This window comes from Electrona antarctica, assembly GCF_951216825.1.
Source record: "Electrona antarctica genome assembly, chromosome: 11".
Taxonomy (NCBI): domain Eukaryota; kingdom Metazoa; phylum Chordata; class Actinopteri; order Myctophiformes; family Myctophidae; genus Electrona; species Electrona antarctica.
The window spans coordinates 18327374-18347796 of NC_136792.1; the positions used below are offsets into that span (position 1 = coordinate 18327374).

At 41.8% G+C, this 20423-nt stretch overlaps 1 protein-coding gene across 1 annotated transcript; it reads right to left on the minus strand.

Annotated features, from left to right (window-relative positions):
* Positions 1 to 200: 200 nt before the first annotated feature.
* Positions 201 to 19655, minus strand: LOC306932317 (transcription elongation factor SPT6-like; the record flags this gene model as incomplete). Its single annotated transcript, XM_079514069.1, has 37 exons — positions 201 to 272; positions 356 to 706; positions 992 to 1191; positions 1297 to 1475; positions 1938 to 2015; positions 2106 to 2218; positions 3621 to 3745; positions 3926 to 4039; positions 4344 to 4582; positions 5948 to 6143; positions 6262 to 6402; positions 6527 to 6669; positions 7331 to 7478; positions 7804 to 8011; positions 8283 to 8410; positions 8530 to 8697; positions 9530 to 9667; positions 10209 to 10344; positions 10761 to 10837; positions 11328 to 11445; positions 11955 to 12100; positions 12395 to 12587; positions 13347 to 13501; positions 15189 to 15339; positions 15436 to 15565; positions 15843 to 15965; positions 16050 to 16195; positions 16306 to 16448; positions 17242 to 17331; positions 17445 to 17558; positions 17659 to 17760; positions 17962 to 18217; positions 18328 to 18412; positions 18794 to 18986; positions 19081 to 19151; positions 19239 to 19412; positions 19550 to 19655. The coding sequence occupies 36 exons, from the start codon at positions 19653 to 19655 to the stop codon at positions 517 to 519; spliced, it is 5217 nt and encodes a 1738-aa protein (XP_079370195.1). The 3' UTR covers positions 201 to 272; positions 356 to 516.
* Between the last annotated feature and the right edge of the window lie 768 nt (positions 19656 to 20423).

Sequence of the window (20423 nt, forward strand, 5' to 3'; positions counted from 1 at the left end):
AAGATTATTCCGCTGAAATAGGCCTGTGCAATGCATCCATCTTTAGATTTAATCATCAAGTATCATAGCAGTAATTAAATAATATGTTAAACGCTACATTGCTGATGTGATGTTTTAGGGAAACCTTTACCACACCACACCGCACAACCAACACCAAAAATACAAGGTTTCCTTCATTTCCTGAAAAATGAACATTTTGGAGTTAGGTGGTTTCTTCCCGACAGCAGAGATATCTGTGTTGGTAAACAGAATGTCATTTCTCCTTCTAATAACTGATGTACCGGTAGATATGTCACTTCAGATTAGCCCAAGCTACACACACAGTCGCCAGTACAGTCGCTAGTTTTAATTTAACCATTTAACCACTCAACTGCTTCAACAAAATATTACTACTAGAATTGTTTTTGGAATAGTTTGAAAACGTAATACTTTTTTCAGCTACAATGACACAGGGTTAAAGTAGTTGAATTTAACAAAATTAACCCCTTTTGGTTCTATTTGGTTTACTGTGCAACTCTAGCGATCCATCTCGTCAAGCAGTGGTGTTGCATCTCCGGTGACAGACATGGGCGTGCTCTCAATCATGGGACTCGGCGAGGGTCGCGGTGTCATCCTACTGGGCCTCTGCTTCTTGCGCTCTGCCTCCTTCTCCTGGAGCCACTGCTCTGCCATCTTACCCCAGTCCACTGCGGTATGTGCAGTCGCTCTGAGGATTTGGAAGCAGAAAGCAGAACAGTAAACAAACCAGAGAACCCAAGAGTGACGGAAATGTGGTCCATCTTTTAGGCATAGGAGTATGTTAGCAATATTCTTATCTCGTGTCGTGTTATAGTCGATGTTATAAAGTATAAACTGAAGTGGTTATTATGGATGCACACTACTGTATATGATCTCTTTTGTGGCTGAATGACCCATGTGTATCCTCACCTTTCTTTTAACTAATAATGGTTAACCGTATGAAGGCATGGTTAGAAACACTGATGTGACTTACTTTGGCTGTATCTGTGGTGTCCTGTTCCGGGAGGAAGAGGAAGATGGCGTGGAGGAGGATGGTCGATGCCCCTGTGAGGACTGAGGGGTGCTGCTAGGATACTGCGGGGTGGTGATGTTCTGTGGTTGACTTGGGGTGTAGGAATAACTGGGTGTCATAAGGGGAGTGGCAAGAGGCTGCTGGGCAGGAGTGGCAAACACCTACGAATGCAAATGAGACCCAGGGATTGGTTTGGTTAAAAGAAGTCTGCTGTAGCATAATTTACTGTAGTTGTGTCAAAGGAGTCAAGAAGGTTGTGAACGTACATGGTAGGCACTACTGCTGCCCCCTCCCCCAGTGCTTCCCCCACTGTATGCATATTGGCTGGATGCCCACTGAGCAGGGGTCGTGTTGGGGTTCTGACCCTGGCCCGTCACTGCAGCAATGGCACTGAACATCTGAGAGGTCATGTTGGGCGGAAGGGCACTGACCGCCCTGGTCAGGTCTGAATAGAACAGAGAGAGGAACACACAAAGCACAGTACCCCCTACTATGAGACACTGAATACCATGCAGTGCACTATGGTGGTGTCTCATTCGTTCAAGAATGCATTCAACTTCAGTGTTAATTGCGTCGACTAAAACTACGATGAAAAATGTTTGTCGACTATGACAAAGACGAAATAAAAACTAAGCTATTATGACTAAAACTAAGACTAAATATATGGAAACTAGACCATAATGTTAGGGAGGGACTAGTAGTGGAGAAGAGATCCAGTAGAACTAAGACAAGTCATTTTATGTTTGGTTGCGCTTGGGTGTTGCGCTCTGAAAATAGCAGATCTACAAAGTAAAACATTTCAGATGACTAAAATACCGGTATGACTAAACTAAATCAAAATCTGCTGCCAAAATCAAAACTGAACTCAATGCTATAACACAGATTGTACTGATTGACGAAAACAAACCTGCAATATTGATATTGGCCGGTGTGGTATTGATGGATGCAGGAGTTCGTGTCCTACTACAACTGCTAGGGGTGATCCCTATCAGTGAAATACAAAGAGAAATATATCATTATAGGTTCAAATGGCTAGTCTCATTCAGTTGTGAGTTTTTTCTCTCTAGGCTCTGACCTGGCACTGGTTCCTGGTAGTGGTCCTTAAACCAGCGGAAGAGCCCATTGACTGTGGGAAACATCTGGGCTCTGTATCTGAAGCCTTCAGGCGTGATGGTCACAAATTCAACCCTGTCAAATGAGATTCTTTCAATGATTACGGTATTGGAACCGCAAAGATATACAAGGTAAGTATATGAGAAAAAGAGGTTGCGCATCAGCAATGGTTTTCAGTGGAGTGCTAAACCCAAATCCAGTATACATCAAAAAATAAGAATAAAAAAAAATCCAAAAAGGTAGCACATCCAAAAAATACAGATTATTATTAGAATAAGTTGCTGAGGTGGAGCACAACACCTATCAGCTCCCGTCTTAATTACCCAAGCCGTGCTACGAACCTAGACCTAGATCACTCACCCAACACCGCTGAAGTGCCCTTGAGCAAGGCACTGAACCCCCAACTGCTCCCCCTGGAGCTGCTTAGTGGCCAACAGTATAAGACTGTGGTTGTACTGGTCAGCTCCCAGGTTTTAATGTGTGTCTGTGTGTGTGTTTCTATGTGCAGGGAGTTGCTGAAAATGAGCACTTGTGCTCAGCTACTACCCTGGGTAAATAAAGGATACATTTAAAAAAAAAAAAGACCTAACCCAGTGGTCCAAAGGCGCGCACGCACGCACGCACACGCACACGCGCACACACACACACACACACACACACACACACACACACACACACACACACAGTACTGTGTAAAGTATTAAAACATGGGGAAAATAAAATAATTTCTTTAGTTATTTGTAAATATAAAACTGAAGATGTGCTTGATCCCAACAGGCCTATCTCACAGCCCGCTTTCCACGCCCACTTCCGGTAAATAGTGGTGTCATTTAACATTAGCATTTACACGTTTTTTTCTCTGGAGAATCTAAGTACATTTTCTAATGTAAAAATGTGACAGACCAATATTATTATGAAGCAAACAAGATGGTAAATCATCTCGAACAGATAGAACAAACCTTACCTTGAGAAAACAAAAGTTGTAGACTTCTTAAATTACCTCTGTTAACATGTAGCGTCTATGGAGTGACGTCATGCTATCACCACTAACCCCGAAAGGGGGCGTATTAAGGGGGCGGGGAAATTCTGTGAGATAGGCTTATTGCTCTGAACACCCTTCTTAGACAGTTTGTAAATACAATAACTCTATTGCCAAAAACTTTACTTTACAAATGTTAATATGTTTGTTCAATCCTCGTCCGGTCTTAGTACGTCTCCAATGCTCACGATTTCTCTTGGCAAGCAGCACCCTGGCACAGACAAAAAAGCACGTCATGCCCCCCCTTTCTGTCCTGACACACATTTTATCTTTGGCCGTGAGGAAGTCCAGGCCAGGGCCAGGGCGCATGGATAGAAACTAGGCCAAGTGCCTCTGCAGCATTGCGCTTTGTATACAAAATGCAAGCATGCTATATGAATGGGTCATTAACATTACAAAGATGGTGGGTGTTGGTTGGCAGTCTTCTCTCCAGCTAACCTTGGCTTTCCTCTGGGCTGGTAACCAAGCAGGAACTTGCCTGGAAACTCCATACAGGCAGATACATAGTAAGGAATAAAAGTAGGCTTCTCCTTCTTGCTTTTCACCAGGACCTCTTCCATTTTCTGTAATTCAGGAAAAACAGTAGCTGATGATTGTTAAACAATACTTCAAAAATGTCCAAAGTGGTGTTGACATTCCCACCAGCACACAGAGAAAATAACATGTTGTTATACACTAAACTAAAATATGGGCATTTGCTCTGATACAACTGTAAATAAATTATATTATACACATATTACTCCCTTTCTGTCACCACCACTGCATTCTTGAAAATATTTGTGACCAAGAAGATCACGAGCGAATGCCGCCATCGGTTGGACGTATCGTGCAGTGATTTCATCCAGGTCTTCAAATTCCTTAGGAAACAGAGGTGAGGTATGAAAGTGAGAATGAATTTAATGTAAATACCGTATATGTATAGAGGGTATGCGCATGCATAAAAGGAGTGTCAAATTGAGTGGCATAGTGAGTTTAATGTCGTTTAAGGTCGTTAAATGCAATCAGATAGGACTTTTCTGTGTGGATGTTTGGGCTGTCAAGGCTAGTGTTTTTTGCGACTCTGTAGGTAGGCGTTCCCACATAACATCCGGGTATGATGATTATGTCACGCACATACCCTCTATATATTTCATAGAGACATAATAAGTCACAGAGCCTTACTTCATTGTTGATCCAGAGGGTGTGACCCAGGCTAAAGGCATTCTCCTTGCCCTCCTCTCGCACATCAATGTGCTGGTAGATTCCTTCAGCTACCTTCCAGGTGACTGTTAGGTGGTTCTCCCCCTTGCTGCTTGGTCTGATTATCAGGTCTCCCTGGTCCATGGACTCCATCATCTTCTCCGCCTGCTTAAAGTTGATATTATGGAAGGACGGGTGGGCGATTACTCTCTTAATGTAGGCTACAGAGAGAGAGAAGCATGGCCAATATTTAAGCAACATAAAATATAGTACATTATTTTGTTAGTCTCAAGTAAGGATGTAAGGTCTTCACACCGGGGCGCTTTTCATGCTTATATATTTTTAGAAATGTGATTGTGTCATGAGTATATCCACACAGTGAGGTTGAGCAAAAGCATCGAAGGGTATGAACTAGAAAAAGGCACAGGTCTCCACCAGGCAAGGTCAGGTTGTGGCCTCCTGGTGGCGCTATAATAGGCCAATATGAAAAGGGTGCCATTTCTTCTTACGCCTTGGATGGCAATTGGATGATTTGAGGCATTTTGTTCCAAAAATGTGTTTTGCAAACAGTGTTTCACAGGCCAATGTGAAAAGGGTGGGATATATTCCTCAGCCTAGTAGGAAAGTCTGTGAAAGAGTTCACGTAAATTCTAAACGGGCCAATCCTGAAAGGCAACTTTGAAAGGCAATCTTAGCCAATTAGGATGGAATTATATGAAATATCGGACAGATCCGTCTTGAACACATGACTATAGAGATACTGTGTAATGATTTGCAGGATTTTTGGACAGAATCTGGAGGAGTAATATAAAAAAAATGTGTTTTACAAAAGTCGGCCTCCTGGGGGCGCTATAACAGGCCATTCTGGAAAATTTGGGGCAGAGGTTCATGTTGGCATCCAGGGAGTGTGTGTGCAAAATTTGGCATCGACCGGGTTAACGGTGCCGGAGATTAGCTGTAGACGGACGGAAGGACGGATGGACGGGCGCGCACACACACACACACAAAGGTGCTGCCACACTATCTAAAGAGCCGCGCACGTTTTCGGCTGTGCGCAGCTTATTTTCCGAGTTTTTAGACAGCTGGTGGATGGAAATTAAGCTCCACCTCCGCGGAAGACTTGCGCGGCGGCCAGATTCCCGGAAACGCTCTCCTCCGCGCAAGTCTTCCGCGGAGGTGGAGCTTCTTTTCCATCCACCAGCTGTCTAAAAACTCGGAAAATAAGCTGTGCACAGCTTAAGACGTGCGCGGCTGTCGACCGTTTTGCGCTTAGGTGTGGAAACAGTGATACACACACACACACACACACACACACACACACACACACACACACACACACACACACACACACACACACACACACACACACACACACACACACACACACACACACACACAGAAAAACATACTCTCTCCCCATGCCTTCGGCCTGGTGGAGACAATTATGCATCAGCTATATGAATAGTTGAAAATAAATAAGACAAAATCACTAAAAAACTTTGATGACAAAAAAAAGACATTTTCATATAATGTATTCATCACGCCCCCGGGTGTGTGAAGACAGGGCAAAGCAAAGGGATACAAACTTGTTCTGTGCTGTTTCTGCTTTGCCTCTTCCTCTTTCTTCACGTCTTCACTCTCATTATCAAAGTCATAGTAAGTGTCTTTGGGGAGCTTCCAGTCATTGTTCTTGTCTGACAGGTCCGATGTCCGACAGGTCAGGTCTACGCTGAGCTTCTCTATGTCAATCTTCATGATTCTACAGTGCACAGTCATGCCAACCTACAATATTGAGCACACATCTTACAATCAAGTGACATAGAAGCATACAGTATATTGGTGGTAGTCTGGTCTTTACAAACACAATTTAGATGAGATTTAATAAAAATAAAAATACAACCTTGACTCTTTCCTCTGGATGCTTCACCACTTTGTCACTGAGGAACTTTGTGGGGACAAAGCCATTGACTCCATTGTCCAAGCGACAGCGTACGCCTATAGCTTGTCCAGGACAGGAGCCACTGTCGAAATGGTTCCACACCTAGACGGAAGATATAGAATCACTTGCAGTTTTGCAGTCTAATAGCTACTACGATTGTTACAAACATTAACATTAACATACAGTAATGAAGCACCACACTAAGTAACTACAGTGATATCTCTACCTCGCTGAGTTCAGGGAAGTTGTCTTGATGACAGAAAGGGCACTGCCACAGACCCGTATCATCATTCCTTATAGCTTGGTCATAACTTTCTCCCTGTGGACGTCGATGAGCAATGCCTGTCACCATGCTGGTAATCAGTTTACCTAGAGCGAGCAATAGACCTTTTCATGGCAGCCATATTGACATACATTTAATGTGTAATGTTACATCCTGTACGGGTGACTAATTAGGCTCTGTTCCATTCAAGTCAAATTGAACCAGGAAGCTGCTCTTGTGCAAGTGCATAGGCTCTGCTACACTAAAGGGAACAGAGACTTAACTAGAAAAGTGTTCTCCTCGGAGCACAGGTCTCCGCCAGGCCGGGTTGCCTACCCAGGGCCGGCAAACTTTGGTCTACTTGGAATGGGATCAGAAAAATCTAACTTAATGAAATTAAATAAATGGTGCATTTATATAGGGCCTTTATCCAAGGCACTACAAAGTTTGGAAGCCAGTCTTGAATCAGGTTGGAATGTGAAAAATCAGGCAGATCCAAATTGATCACATGACTACAGAGATAATATGTACTAATTTGCGGGCTGTTTGGACAAAATCTGTAGGATTCCTACAGATTTTGTCTGATTCTGCCTGTACAGGATGTAATAGGACCCTACAATTCATGGCAATATGAGAAACGTTGTATTCATTTAAGTGACCATCGCCATTCGATTCAGAGATTCACACCACAATGAATCTCAGATTCAAACCGTACGTTTGCTATTGAGAGATCAGTTTAGTTTGCAAGTTTGTGTGCATTATAATCACCAATGTAGAAAGTCTCTGGTGTCTCCTTAGTGACCAAGTTGAAGATCTCTTCTGTGTTAGGACTTCTGTAGCTGGACCTCAGATCTTTATATCTGCAGCTCAGTTCAGCCCGGATGTCATACAGCGTAATACCCTTGTTTCCATAGCCCTATTAAACACAGTCATTGTTAGACAGGGAGATTTCCATCCTCTGAACCTCTGAAATGCAAGAAATACTTTGTCTGAGGGTGGAAGAAGGTTCATGGGGAGGTTCAACGTTCAGAGATAGTCACTAAAATGTTAAACTCAATCTCAAACTCAAGAGTTGTGTTCTCTTTTCCAGGATTCAGAGGCTGGAGAACAATTCATTACAGTAGTCTAGTTGGCGTAATACAAAGGCTGGATGAGGTTTTTTCGTATCTAGCAAGGCAAAAAAACAACCAGGTTTTTGTGATATATTTAAGATAATAAAAGGCTACTTATATCTTACAGACCTGCCTTTCCAATTCTTCTGCAAAAGCATCCAAGTCCAGGTCTTTCAGCCGCTCTGGATTTTCCAGGATTTCTTCCAGAGCTCCTGCAGGGTTGGCATCCTCTGCTGACTCGTCATACTCTAAAGCATCCACAGCCATCTTGCGTGCCCACTCATAGGTCTCCGGGTGAACCCGTGAGCCATCCAGAACCTCAATGTAGGAGTCAGTGCTGCAGAAAGAGATGCTAATGAGATTCTTTAAGATAATTACCCAATACTTCAGCAATAATGCAAGTGTAATTCTTGACATCTTAAGACTGTACTGTCCTGTCAATATTAAAATAAAATAATTAATTAATTAATAAATAATTAATTAATAAATAATAATTTCCATGTTGTTGTTGTTTTTTCAAGTTTTTAATGTTGGTGGGTCTGAATCCTGTGTAGCATTTTTTTCTTCATGCACTATATCTGCACATGATTCAACAGTCTATGCCTGACCTGTCCCCCAAAGACGCTGTATCAATCTTAATGAATCCGGCACAGTTGATAAAGATTTTGGGACCCATGTGACACATGGTGACCAACTGAGTACGATTTTCCAAACGAGTGTTGTTCTGCTTCAGGATCTGAAAATCAGTCAGTGAATAACAACAGGCGCTGCAAGTTTACACTTTCACACAACACATTGAAAGCAGGACAGAAAGAGATGTAGGTAAACCAATTGCAAAATGCTTGCCTCCCTCACCTTTAAAAGATGGGTTCCTTTTCTAGCACCCAGTCCACAGATGTACTGGACCAGACTCTGGGTGTATGGGTGGGCCAGAGCCCGGTTCACGTCCACTCCCACCTCGTTCACCCGGTTGATGAACTCACATTGCAGGGCGTTCAGCAGCTCCTCCTTCACCACATGATCCTGTAGACCAGTGGTGCCCAAACGTTTTCATGTCAAGGACCCCCAAAATGATACTCATCATCCTGCGGACCCCCATTTGAAAATATATGCCAGGGAGCCCCATAAGAGAAGATTTTTACGGCTCTAGCAGTGATTCTCGACCCGTTTAATTTCAAGGACCCCCAGTTTGACATGCATATTAGTCTACGGACCCCGATTTGATGGCATTTCTATCTCTGGTACCCCAAATTTAAATTGTAAAACCACTGTTCATTTAACTCTGAGAATGTACAAATGGAACCAAACGGGCCCGTTAGGTCCGTTTGGTTCCATTTGTACACTCTCTGAGTTACAGAACCATAAGGGTCCATTTGGTTCCTAACTATATTCTCTAATTTAGCTAGGGACCCCCTCGAACTCCCTCAAGGACCCTTGGGGGTCCACTTTGCATTACATTGCATTACATACAACAAAAATAGGCAATTCATTTAAGAAAACGTATAATGGCGATACAAGGTTTCTGCAGGATAGCAACGATATAACCATCAAACCATGCATGTGTCAGAAATATGTTCCCACGTTTGGGATCGATGTTTTGCTGCATGCATACTAAGGCTAATAATATCACAACATTAATATCATTACAGGTCGGCATAAGCACAGCAAAGTATAGTTTCCATCACAATGTGTAAATTATCAAACCAATGTGCTCAATAATCACTGTTCATCAATCACTGATCACTGATGATTTGCATGAGTCTGGTTTATACGGTGCCACATTAATTAGCATCTTGAAGAACATTATTATTGGTTGAATTTCGTCAAAATGATGGTTTGAGTCAGATGTCACTACCTGAAGGGGGTGCAGTTTCAGACAGAGGATGTCCTCATCACTGCTACACACTTGTGCATACTCCACCAGAGGGTCCTGAATCTTCCTGGCTAGAGACACAGCTTGTCTCAGGAGAGGAGGGAAATCCCGGAAATCTGCCTGTACAGTGTATGTATAAGCATAGTTACAATGGAACGAAAATATAAATATTAACAGAGGGCAGGGATAAAGTGTGGGTTAGTTAGTCAGTGCTGCAGACAGATATGCTAATGAGATTATATAATTATATAATTAAACATAGAGTGATGAAACAAAAATAGAGAGAACAGAGAGCTAGAAACCAACCCGTGGTTGGTTTCTACCACGGGTGTGACCCTCACTTCACACCCGTGTGAAGTGAGGGGCGCTAATATATTAAAGTCTAACTCATGTTGATTAGGTGATGTAATGGTGATGTGAAACAAACGGTGCAGACACAAACATTGAACGCCATTAACAATAAAGAGACAATATGACGTAATGAGTTACATTATGACGTACATTTCCCTTCATTGTCAATGGCGTTTACAAAACAAACATTGATCTAAAGACAAACATTAAACCTGTGTATAGGAGGGGATAGCGCCCCTCAAATATACAAAGTGAGAGAATGTTTTAGTACAGTAAAGGGAGGTTTAGCAATCTGAGACGTGCAGATGACCTCTGATTTCTTGCTGTTCATGTAGAGGATGGCGAGCTCATTATCAACCAGTTCCACAGAGATGGCGGGAAAAGATGCCTCCTGCTCCAGCTCACTGACTGTGCGCTTTATGTCATCAATGACCATTAGGGCGTCCCTGCGCACGCGCACACACACACACACACACACACACACACACACACACACACACACACACACACACACACACACACACACACACACACACACACACACACACACACACACACACACACAATATATATATATACAAAAAAAAAGATTAGGAATGCACCACCGATTAATTGACAGATACTCGCCTTGTTGACTGTATCAGAAAATAAGATGACCAATGGCAGTAAATAAGTAAGCCGTGCAGAGCCATGTGGCCCATTGCGCAGGAGCCTAGCTCCTGTTTCTGTAGTGTGAGGCAGCTTGGTGTAAAAGTACATCCCACAGCCATGATGATGTAGAAGTAATAATAATAATAAATTGGAGCATATCTACAAATTATTCAGATAGGGTTGAGTATAAAGGGGAAACTGAGGGACCAACCTGTTTTCTCCGGAAACAGCAATGATGTGAGGCTTCTTGGAGCTCAGGAACTTTTTCAGACTGTCAATATCGTGGAGCTACAGTAATAACATATTGTTGCACAGAATTAGAGTGCTTATTGGTAACGATGCCATCCCTTGGATTAATTCAGTGGATCCCAAACTGGTGTGTCAAGTCCAAGGTGTGCCTTGGGATTTTGTGACAAGCACAAATTATTATTGTAATATATACTACCGTATACAAAAACGGTATTTAAAAAAAAAACATTTAATACATAAATACTTTAATACTTTAATAAATAAATACTTTGTGTGCAAATTCTATACCCTAAACTAAATATTTTTTCACCCCTTTCAATCTGGCATCCCTGTTTTGCCCATGACATTATAGGCGTGTTCAGAAATAGAAAAAATAGCCGTATTGTGAGTGTAGATCTGCTATTTTCTCTATGAATACAGGTGTGCCTTGAGATCTTTACTTGCTCATTTGGCGTGACTTGGGCATACAATGTTTGAAAACCACTGGCTTGATGTAACCTGCACCTGATTTAAATACAAAGGGTTTCACCTTCCGATCTCGTTCTTCTTCCTTCCATGCATTTCTCCTTTTAAGAAAATAGGGAAGCCTCAGGAAATCCCCCATCTCTCCATCACCGTTCACTAGGGCGCAAAACACTGGTGTGTCCCTGAGGAGCAAGAGGTAGATGGGGCAAACTGCTACACTACAGGGATAAATAGACTAATAAAGCCTATAGAGCGTCGCAGTCCCGCCCCCTACCATGGACCAGGAAATATTCTCCGTTAATTTTCCTCATAGACATTTCAGAAAGTATTTATTTAAAGACGTTTACGCCGCGGACAAAGCCAACTGGAGTCGTGACAAATCATGACAACAAACACAATTTTTGGGGCCGAACAAATAATTAGAAAGAAGAAAAAACGGCAGGTTACAACACTTTTTTTGTTGTTTTTCTTCTTTGTAATTATTTGTTTGGTCCAAAATATTGTTTGTGTTGGCTTTGTCCACGGCGTAACCGTCTTTAAATAAATACTTTTTGAAATGTCTATGGGAAAAATGCATTGGGATTCATTTCCTGGTCCAGGGTAGGAGGCGGGACTGCGACGCTCTATAGCGTGCATGATGTAAAAGCTAAATGTCCACTGTGTCAATATGGTCATTGACCTAATGACCTACCTGCCGGATGCAAAGGCTACTCCCAGTACGCGGAAGCCCTTGCTCTGAGCCTCAACCACCAGCTCCTCCTCCTCCTCCTCCTCTACTTGCTGATCAGGACGATAGGGCGCCACCTTCAGCCAGTTATACAGCTTCCTGCTGCAGGCCTGAGGAGTGGCAAGTTACCACTATCACAACACTGTGGGCTCAATATACATCAATGCTCTGAGCCGCCTGCTTTGGAAAGTCAGAGCCAAAATAAGAAAGATTGTTATCAATACCTGGGATACCTGGGATGTCAAAGAAAGAAAGGTTGCTTTTGATATTATACATTGACATAATATTTTACATGATCACCTTCAGTTTTGCCTTTGTTTGTATGCATAATGTTGTAGTAGAAGAAATGTTGGTTGTGTTAGTTATAGAACATGGTGCTGGCCCATCAGACAACATGCACATACCTTGATAATGTTTTCTTTTGCCTCTGCAATCAGCTTGTTTTTTAGTTCTTTAGCCATCTGTGGGTAGAGAAACTGCTTAAGAGAACGCTCAATGGCCAAGGTGCGTTGGCGATTCCACTCCTGGACTTGGTGACTGAACTCGTCTCTGTAATAAAACTGCTTGATCTCCTCAAAGTAAGTCTGGTCACCATACCTGCCCAATAAGCATAATCAATGGTTCAGTACAGCAATTTAACACAGAGGTTAATCAAGAGTGATAATGGCATTTGTCAACTGCTCAATATTGAGTATGATGTTGAATATCTTCCCATCAACTAATAGAAAAAAGATAATTATAATTAGGCTTTATAAGAACCAAGAAGTGTCTGTGACAAAATTGTAATAGTCACTCCCAGAAACATTGTCACCTAACAGTGAGAAAGATCAGAGCTTGTCCTACTTATTAAGCACACCAATGGGTCGAGACGCAACAAAACGGTTTTAGCGTCGGCACATGGTGGCGCATGTCGACGCAAGTGATTAAATTGGTTCAATTCAATGGTTGCTTACAACTACATGCGTCTACTCGCAACCGTTTGGTTGCAAGGAGTTGCATGGCGACCCTTTGGTGTGGTTTGGGCTTTAGGTTATAGTTCCGACTCCGAGGCTGTGTAACGCTGGGAACCCATCAAAAAAGCATTGCCCACTTGCTGTGAGCGACTCAGTGCACAGACTCATAGGTTTGTGCACGACTCTTGTCGCCAAACCTGGCCACAGCGGGACATCTGGTCAATGCGTTTCAATGAGAATGTTTGCGGGAAAACGTATTTTTCCACCCGGAGCGTGAAAACAACGTCACGTGCGTGGGAGCTGAAAATATCGGTGTCTGCACGTGCTTGCGTGCCTGTGTAACACTGGTCTAAAGTACATTAAGACATCAGACATGTAGGTGTGTACTGAAAGAAATTCTTACCCTTTCACTCCTAACAGATCAATACAAATGTTGATGGTAAGCAGTCCCTCCTCCTCTGCCTGACACATTTTGAGAAACTGGTCTCCATTCAGCTCCTTCACTGGCTTGTTCTTTAGGTACTTGAATGAGTAGCCATAATGGGCCTCATCTACATCCTGTAAGATAAACAAATGCACTTAATGTTTTTAAAATGTTGCGTGCAGGTCTTGTTTTACTGCATCGTAAAGATATAAAAAATAGTTGAGCTTAAAGCAAAGCAAAGCAAAAGCAAAGTTACTATATTTACCCAGGGTAACTGGACTAAGCATCAGATACTTGTTTACAGCCAGGCCCTGCTCATAGAACATTTCATGGTAGTGGTTCAATGCCTTGCTCAAGGGCACTTCAGCGGTGGTAATTTTAACGTGCCGGTCCGGGGATACGAACTGGCGACCTTCCGGTATCAAGACAAACCGTTCGGCCACCGCTGCCAACTGCTTAAGAGTAGGGTTGTCCCGATCATGATTTTTTGCTCCCGATCCGATTCTGATCATTTGATTTTGAGTATCTGCCTATACCGATTTTTCCCGATCAGATATTTACATTTTTATAGAACACTTATACCATATCACATTTTTACACTATCCAAAATCACAGAGAATATCCAGTCTAATATCATGATATGGATTGATACTAGGGATGTCCCGATCACGTTTTCTTGCTCCCGACCCGATTCCGATCATTTGAAAATGACGTGATCGGCCCCGATTTCCGATCACGGGATTAGGAGATTCGGGACAACCCTACTTGCCCCAGAAATGCTGCAAACATGGGAAACCCTGATGGTTTTAGTAGTAAATAATGACTATTAAACAACAATTTATTCGAGGCTGTAAAGTAAAGTCAACGTAATCATGTTATATGTAATTAACAATCCTATATTAAAATTGGCATAAGGGATGAGGAAGACCGGCCGGCTGACCGGCGGGTGGAAGGGCGGACCACGTTGTCACGCTCATGTCTCCATGACTCAGCCATAGCCATACAAGGAGTTCCCAATGCAGCTACACCTAAATATACAGTGGGTTGTCTAACCTCAATGTGCCATCATGGCATCAGGCGCAATCAAATCAGTCAGATCCGTAAAGGACTGACGGATACTGAGATCTCCATATATAATAAACTTCCAGTAAACTAAACAATTTATAGATCTGGCCAAAATGGTTTGAGTTTGTATTCATTAAATTAAATTACATAAAGGGGTATTTCATTTTTATTTATTTTTTAACTTCAGAGTTCATTTACTACTGCTCAGGCATTTGTGTGCCACTGCACCCCAGACAGTTTTTAAGTGGCTTGGTTAAAAATGTACTTAGAAATGTGATATTAATTTTATCAGACACCTCCCCTCTATAAACCCATTCAAATGCAAACTCAATTTTAACCACGTTAGACTCTTTGAAAACACAAGTCCCTAGTTCTCATGACTGATATTGAACATATACTGTGTGAGGTGGGTCATGTTTTTTTTAAAGAAAAAACTAAGAAAAAACAAACAGGTTCCAGGTCTCTCTCTTTCTCCCATACTCTCTCACTATGTCCATATTTGGGCATAACAACGCAGATTTGACATATATCTGTGCGCCTGCCCTGGTTTTTGCATTGCCAATGTTCAGTCCATATACTGTATGGGCACATTTGCGCCCCCACCACAACTTGAACTTCATATAGCAGATGACTATTGCATACACATCCATATTGGATGAAAATAGTGTCCTTTTATTGTTGAATTTGTTATGTCACATGTTAAACCTTACCTAGATTACTTGATGATTAAACCAACGATTCATTCTTCAAGTGTACCTTTTTGCCTTTCTTGGTAGGTTTGATGTTGATCTTGGCTCTCTCTTGGAATGTCTGCCTTAAAACATGTCTGACCAGGGGCTCCCGGGCAAGTTGCATAGCAACCATGTAGCGCGTGCCTTCCAGCACTGCTTCCTCTGTACTGAACTGACTGAGCAACAACAGACACATGGTTTCGTCAGTTAAATTATAAATATAAGCTTGAATGCAATAGAAAATAAGTTGACACCAGCAAGGCCTAACTTACCTGCAGATATATTCCTTGGCGAGCTCCAGAGGCTCAGCAGGAAACTGCTCAGTCTCATGACGCTGGTAGCTGTCACGCAGGTTCTCTCCAAACTGTTCTGGAGTCAGACCAAACTTCTTTGCCAGGCCATCTGATGAGACCAGATCAAAGAGACTATGTCATATAATGTACACTAGAGTGATACAGTGCCCTAAGCTATTTTCTCCAGAGTATTAATAATACTAATAATTTAAAAGTTATCTCATTGTATATATTATAGGCTTGGTGTAATTCTGAAAGTAATGAGTTTCATTTCATGCAAGAAACTGCATGTAAAATGGTGGGACATTAAAATGCCTTTTGCTGCCAGTGCCTAATTATGTTTGGAAACAGTGACATCTAGTGGGCATTACTGGTAAGGCACTAACCCAGCCCAGCAATCTGGCAGATACTGTACATGTCCCTACGAGATGCCAGCTTCAGGTCAGGCCCTTTAATCTGCTTTTCCTCTTCCTCTTCCTCTTGCTCCTCATCATTTGGTTCTTGCTCTCCTGTGAATGTAACACATGATGCAGAGGGTTTTCTTTTAAAGAACAATAATAAAGCCAGATTTGAGTACGAGAACTTGAACCTACCATCTTCATCCACTTCTTTAATCTTTTTGGACTTCTTCTGGCTCAATTTGGCCACATTTTGCATCTTTGGTATGTCTCGACCATAATATAGCAGAAAGTGGTTGTAGACATCACCCAGTTCTTCACCAGACTGGACATCCTTCAACCTGTAAGAATAAAAGGTTCAGAAACAACAGGAGGATGCATTTCAACTCTGGTAAAACAGCCATGCGTGAATAACTAAATTAAATGGATTTATTGAATAAGTTGGCTATACCTTTCTAGATCTGGAGTGTCTAGTGGGCGGATCCCATCAGACAGTGGTTTATCTGGGTCTGCTGAGATCTGCTCAAACTGGTAACCCTGCATCCTCTGGAAGAGGCGCCTCAGGTTTTGTTTACGGCTCCTCAGCTGAGTCCACTGCAAAGACAGTTAAACTGGTGTTAAAGTGCCATTTCAGTGGTCTGGCATTTTTAGTCCATTCTCCATTGACAACTCACTGAATACTTCACATTACTGCCGACCATTATCCAAAGCATAATGCTGAATAGAGGAAAGAAGCGCTGCCGTGGTCCTTTGTTGTAAACTGAATACAGGTGCCCGTTGGCGAGGGTTCAAACATGAAAAGATAAAAAAGGGGCACTCTGTTCCAGTGACGTGAAAAAGCCTATATTTTATGGCATGGCAAAGATCATTAAAAATCATTAAAAAAAATTAATGATCTTCGCCATGCCATAAAATATAGGCTTTTTCACTTCACTGGAACAGAGTGCCTTGGACCCCTTTTTTATCTTTGCATAATGCTGTTTGTTTGATTTTCAAGGCAGCCATTGGACTATTAATTTCAGTATACAGTTACAGTATAAAGTTGAGTTAGGTAGTGATTTAACACACCTAATTTCAATTGTGAGCTTATTTTTTTTGGTTATGCACGGATAGATTGTAAAAACATCTAGTCGAGAAATTCAGAAATACAGATTTACAAACAAATTCAAACATCATGCAGTGATGTTGACTCAATTATTTAAGTTCTGTAATGATTTAATGTTTAATCAAAACAAATTAAATATAAAAATGAGAATGATCTATGTTTGTTTGATATGTGACTGAAGCTGTAAATAGACAATGACATGTCATAAAGTAAGTGTAATAGTCTAAAAGTATAATAATAATAATTATTATTATTATTAAAGGTATACATCCCATCAATCACCTTCTCATCCCATTGCCAGACCTTCCACAGGTCATTTATATTGAGCTCTGGCTCCACATACTCTTTCCTGTAGAATGCTATGAATGGAACCTAGGAAGACATTAATAATTATTAAGTCCTTTGGCATTTTCAGACAATGATACTGAATCCTGAATCCTACGCTCTATGGTTTTGTTTCAGGCACACTCACAAAGAATAAATACCTCAAAATGCTGGTTCCTCATGAAATTCAGAGCTTCTTTGATCTTCTGAATCATGCTGGGACCTTTTCTGCTGAAATTAGTAGCAGGGCCTCTTTCCAAATAATCTGTGTTTTCCTGAGTTTAAAGCAAATCTTACCGATGAGTGAATGAAAGCCAACCAGTCTGCTATATTGACAGATCAATGTGAACGTTCATACCTAGACTGTAGATTTACCTGCATAGAGATGGTGGGAGTGGAGAAGGCATTCCTGTAGATCCATTCAGCCTCTTCCTCCAGCTCATCATCCTCTGCAGGCTTCACAGGGAGGGAGCGCAACTACAAACAACAAAGATACCAAGGTTTGACTGCTTAATTGTAACATGCCCACAAAAGCACACTATAATTGGGAACTATGACATACTGTACCCAAAATGTTTCCACGCATTTTATTATGGCTATAAAAAAGTAGATGTGAAAACAATAACTCAATTCTCTACAACCACATTGTTCAAAAGTAGTTCAAGTCTTCAGTCACACCTGAAACCTCTCAGGCATATCTGTGGAGCGGATCTCGTTGTCCTGGTCTGTCATGTGACTGCTCTCCAGTTCACTGGGCTCGTAGATCTCAAAGATGCTGCGACGGCCTAACCTCTTTTTAACCTGCTTCTTAGGCCGGTCCCATGACTCATCTTCTCCATCCTCCTCCTCCTCCTCTCCGTCATCATAGGCCTCCGTGTCAAACTCTGCAAAGTCAAAATCACCTCCAAATATCTCTTGGGCCTCCTGAAGAGCTCTGTGGAAATGACCTTGATGATAAGTGAGAAGGCAAATGATACGTCCCTTGCACAATAAAGGTTTCTGTTTTCAAATGAAGCAGGTGGGCTTCCCGTCTGAATCACTTACGCGTCCGTGTAGCCCGGCAATTTCTTCCTCCATTTGGGTTTCTTCAAAGGCTGCCCGTCGTCATCCACAATGAAGTCATCAATGTCTGAGGATTCATTAAATAAAATGCTATGTAAGGCAGTGGTTCTAAAACATTTTAAGGATCCCCAAATTGATATACATTTGACCCTTATATGAAAAGATTTTGTGCCAGGTGGAAGAATTTTTCAATACTAAAAAAAAGAAAAAAGAAAAGCCAATCTACAAGCTCACAACAGCTATTTTCAAATAGCCAAAGTATAATATAGGGTTAAAGTGCATGGTTAAACTGATTTTAATGCAATATTAACACATTTTGCTGGGGACCCCCTGAAACCCCATCAAGGACCCGTGGGAGTCCCCAGACCCCACTTTGAGAACCACTGATGTAAGGTAAACATGAACATGACCAGTCAAAATAAATGTATACTAAGGAGCATCTTCCTACCAGACTCTTCGTCCTCCTCTTCCTCGTCATCCCTCGGATGTAAAGGAACATTGACTGCTGACTCTCCATCATCTAGGCCACTCGCACCCATGAAAATCTCATCTGCTATCATGTCCTTCTCGTGAGCCTCACGCACGTCATTGTCTCCTTCCTCATCATCATCAGACATATCTCGTAACCGTCTGAACTTTTGCTGGCCACAGGAAAGAAAATGAGAATGTGAGATAATATGCTAGAAAATGTAGTAGAATGTGTCACTGTAATACAACACAGCCTCTGACATTTACCCTTTTCACTTTTACTCCCAGGTTCTCTTCAATGAGATCAATGTCATCATCGTCTAAGCGGTCATCATAATCTGCAAACATATTAAAAAATGTATACATGAAAATGTAATTGCCAGACTGCACATTGGAAAGGGACCACGAAATAAGGAGTCGCTTACTCCGTTTCCGTTTGCGGTGCCCAATTTCTTCCCCAGAGTCACTTCCTACTTCTTCATCCTGCTTGCCTTCATCTACCTCTTCATCACCATCTCTCTCTAAGCCATCATCAATCAGACCACGAAGGTTTCCATGCTCATCTTGATCCTCTGTGTTTTCTTCCTCCTCTTCATCATCTAAGATGAAAAATGTAGTTTCTTGTAAACATTTTACCGTCAACACAGAGCAGTCATGAGGCCAGTATTGCCTTGAGATACTACTATGTCAAATGGAACCAAATTTAATTTACAGAATACCCATAGGCTGATCTTACCATCATTGTCCTCTCTGTGTTTCTGTGATGTTTTCTGCTCACCACCAGACTGTTCAAGTAATTCCTCCTCAGATTCCTCTGCCTCACTTTCAATGAAGTCAGACATGATGCAGGGTCTGTTGATATGATCAGCGGTTACTTACACTGAGCTCAGTCACATCATATAATTCCTATATGATGCATTGTGAATAAGGTGGCCAATTTATTTTTGTTTAATGCACCATTTATTGTATTAAATAAATAATAAATCACAAACCTATTTTCTGTTCTATTATATTTAAATAATATCAAAACACTGTACAAGCAGACTAGGTTTGTTAAAACATACACTACACAATTCAATTCATTTTTATTTAATTCATATAGCCATTATAGTCCACCAGGCTGATTCATGATTAAGAAGGGCCATGGCGCTACCATGCAGTATTTGGCGTATCCATCCCTATTGATTTCATATCATTACTGCAGATGTAGCTGGAATAATTCGCCAGTGATAACCTTAATGCACTTTATTCCAATCCTGCAGCATGACAACACTGATATTTATCAGCAAATCTTGCAATGTAGGCTGCTTTACAACGTAGCCTATTTTTGCGCGAACAGGGAACTGAAGTGAGCCACAGTGCAGTTGATCTGGGCAGGGATGCTGCTGCTCAGGCAGGCATGCTAAGTGGCTAATACAACAGTACTGTACAGTAGTCCACACAGATGCTAAAGGTGACATGGTCCCCCTACGTCGCATTCCCTGCGATACCCAATCATTAACATACCTTTGGTGTTAGATCCGTAATCCCTTGAATATGTCCCGTTTATAAACTAAAACTGTCAATGTCATTGTTTCGGGTGTTGCAAGGCTGAATGGCACATTACCAGT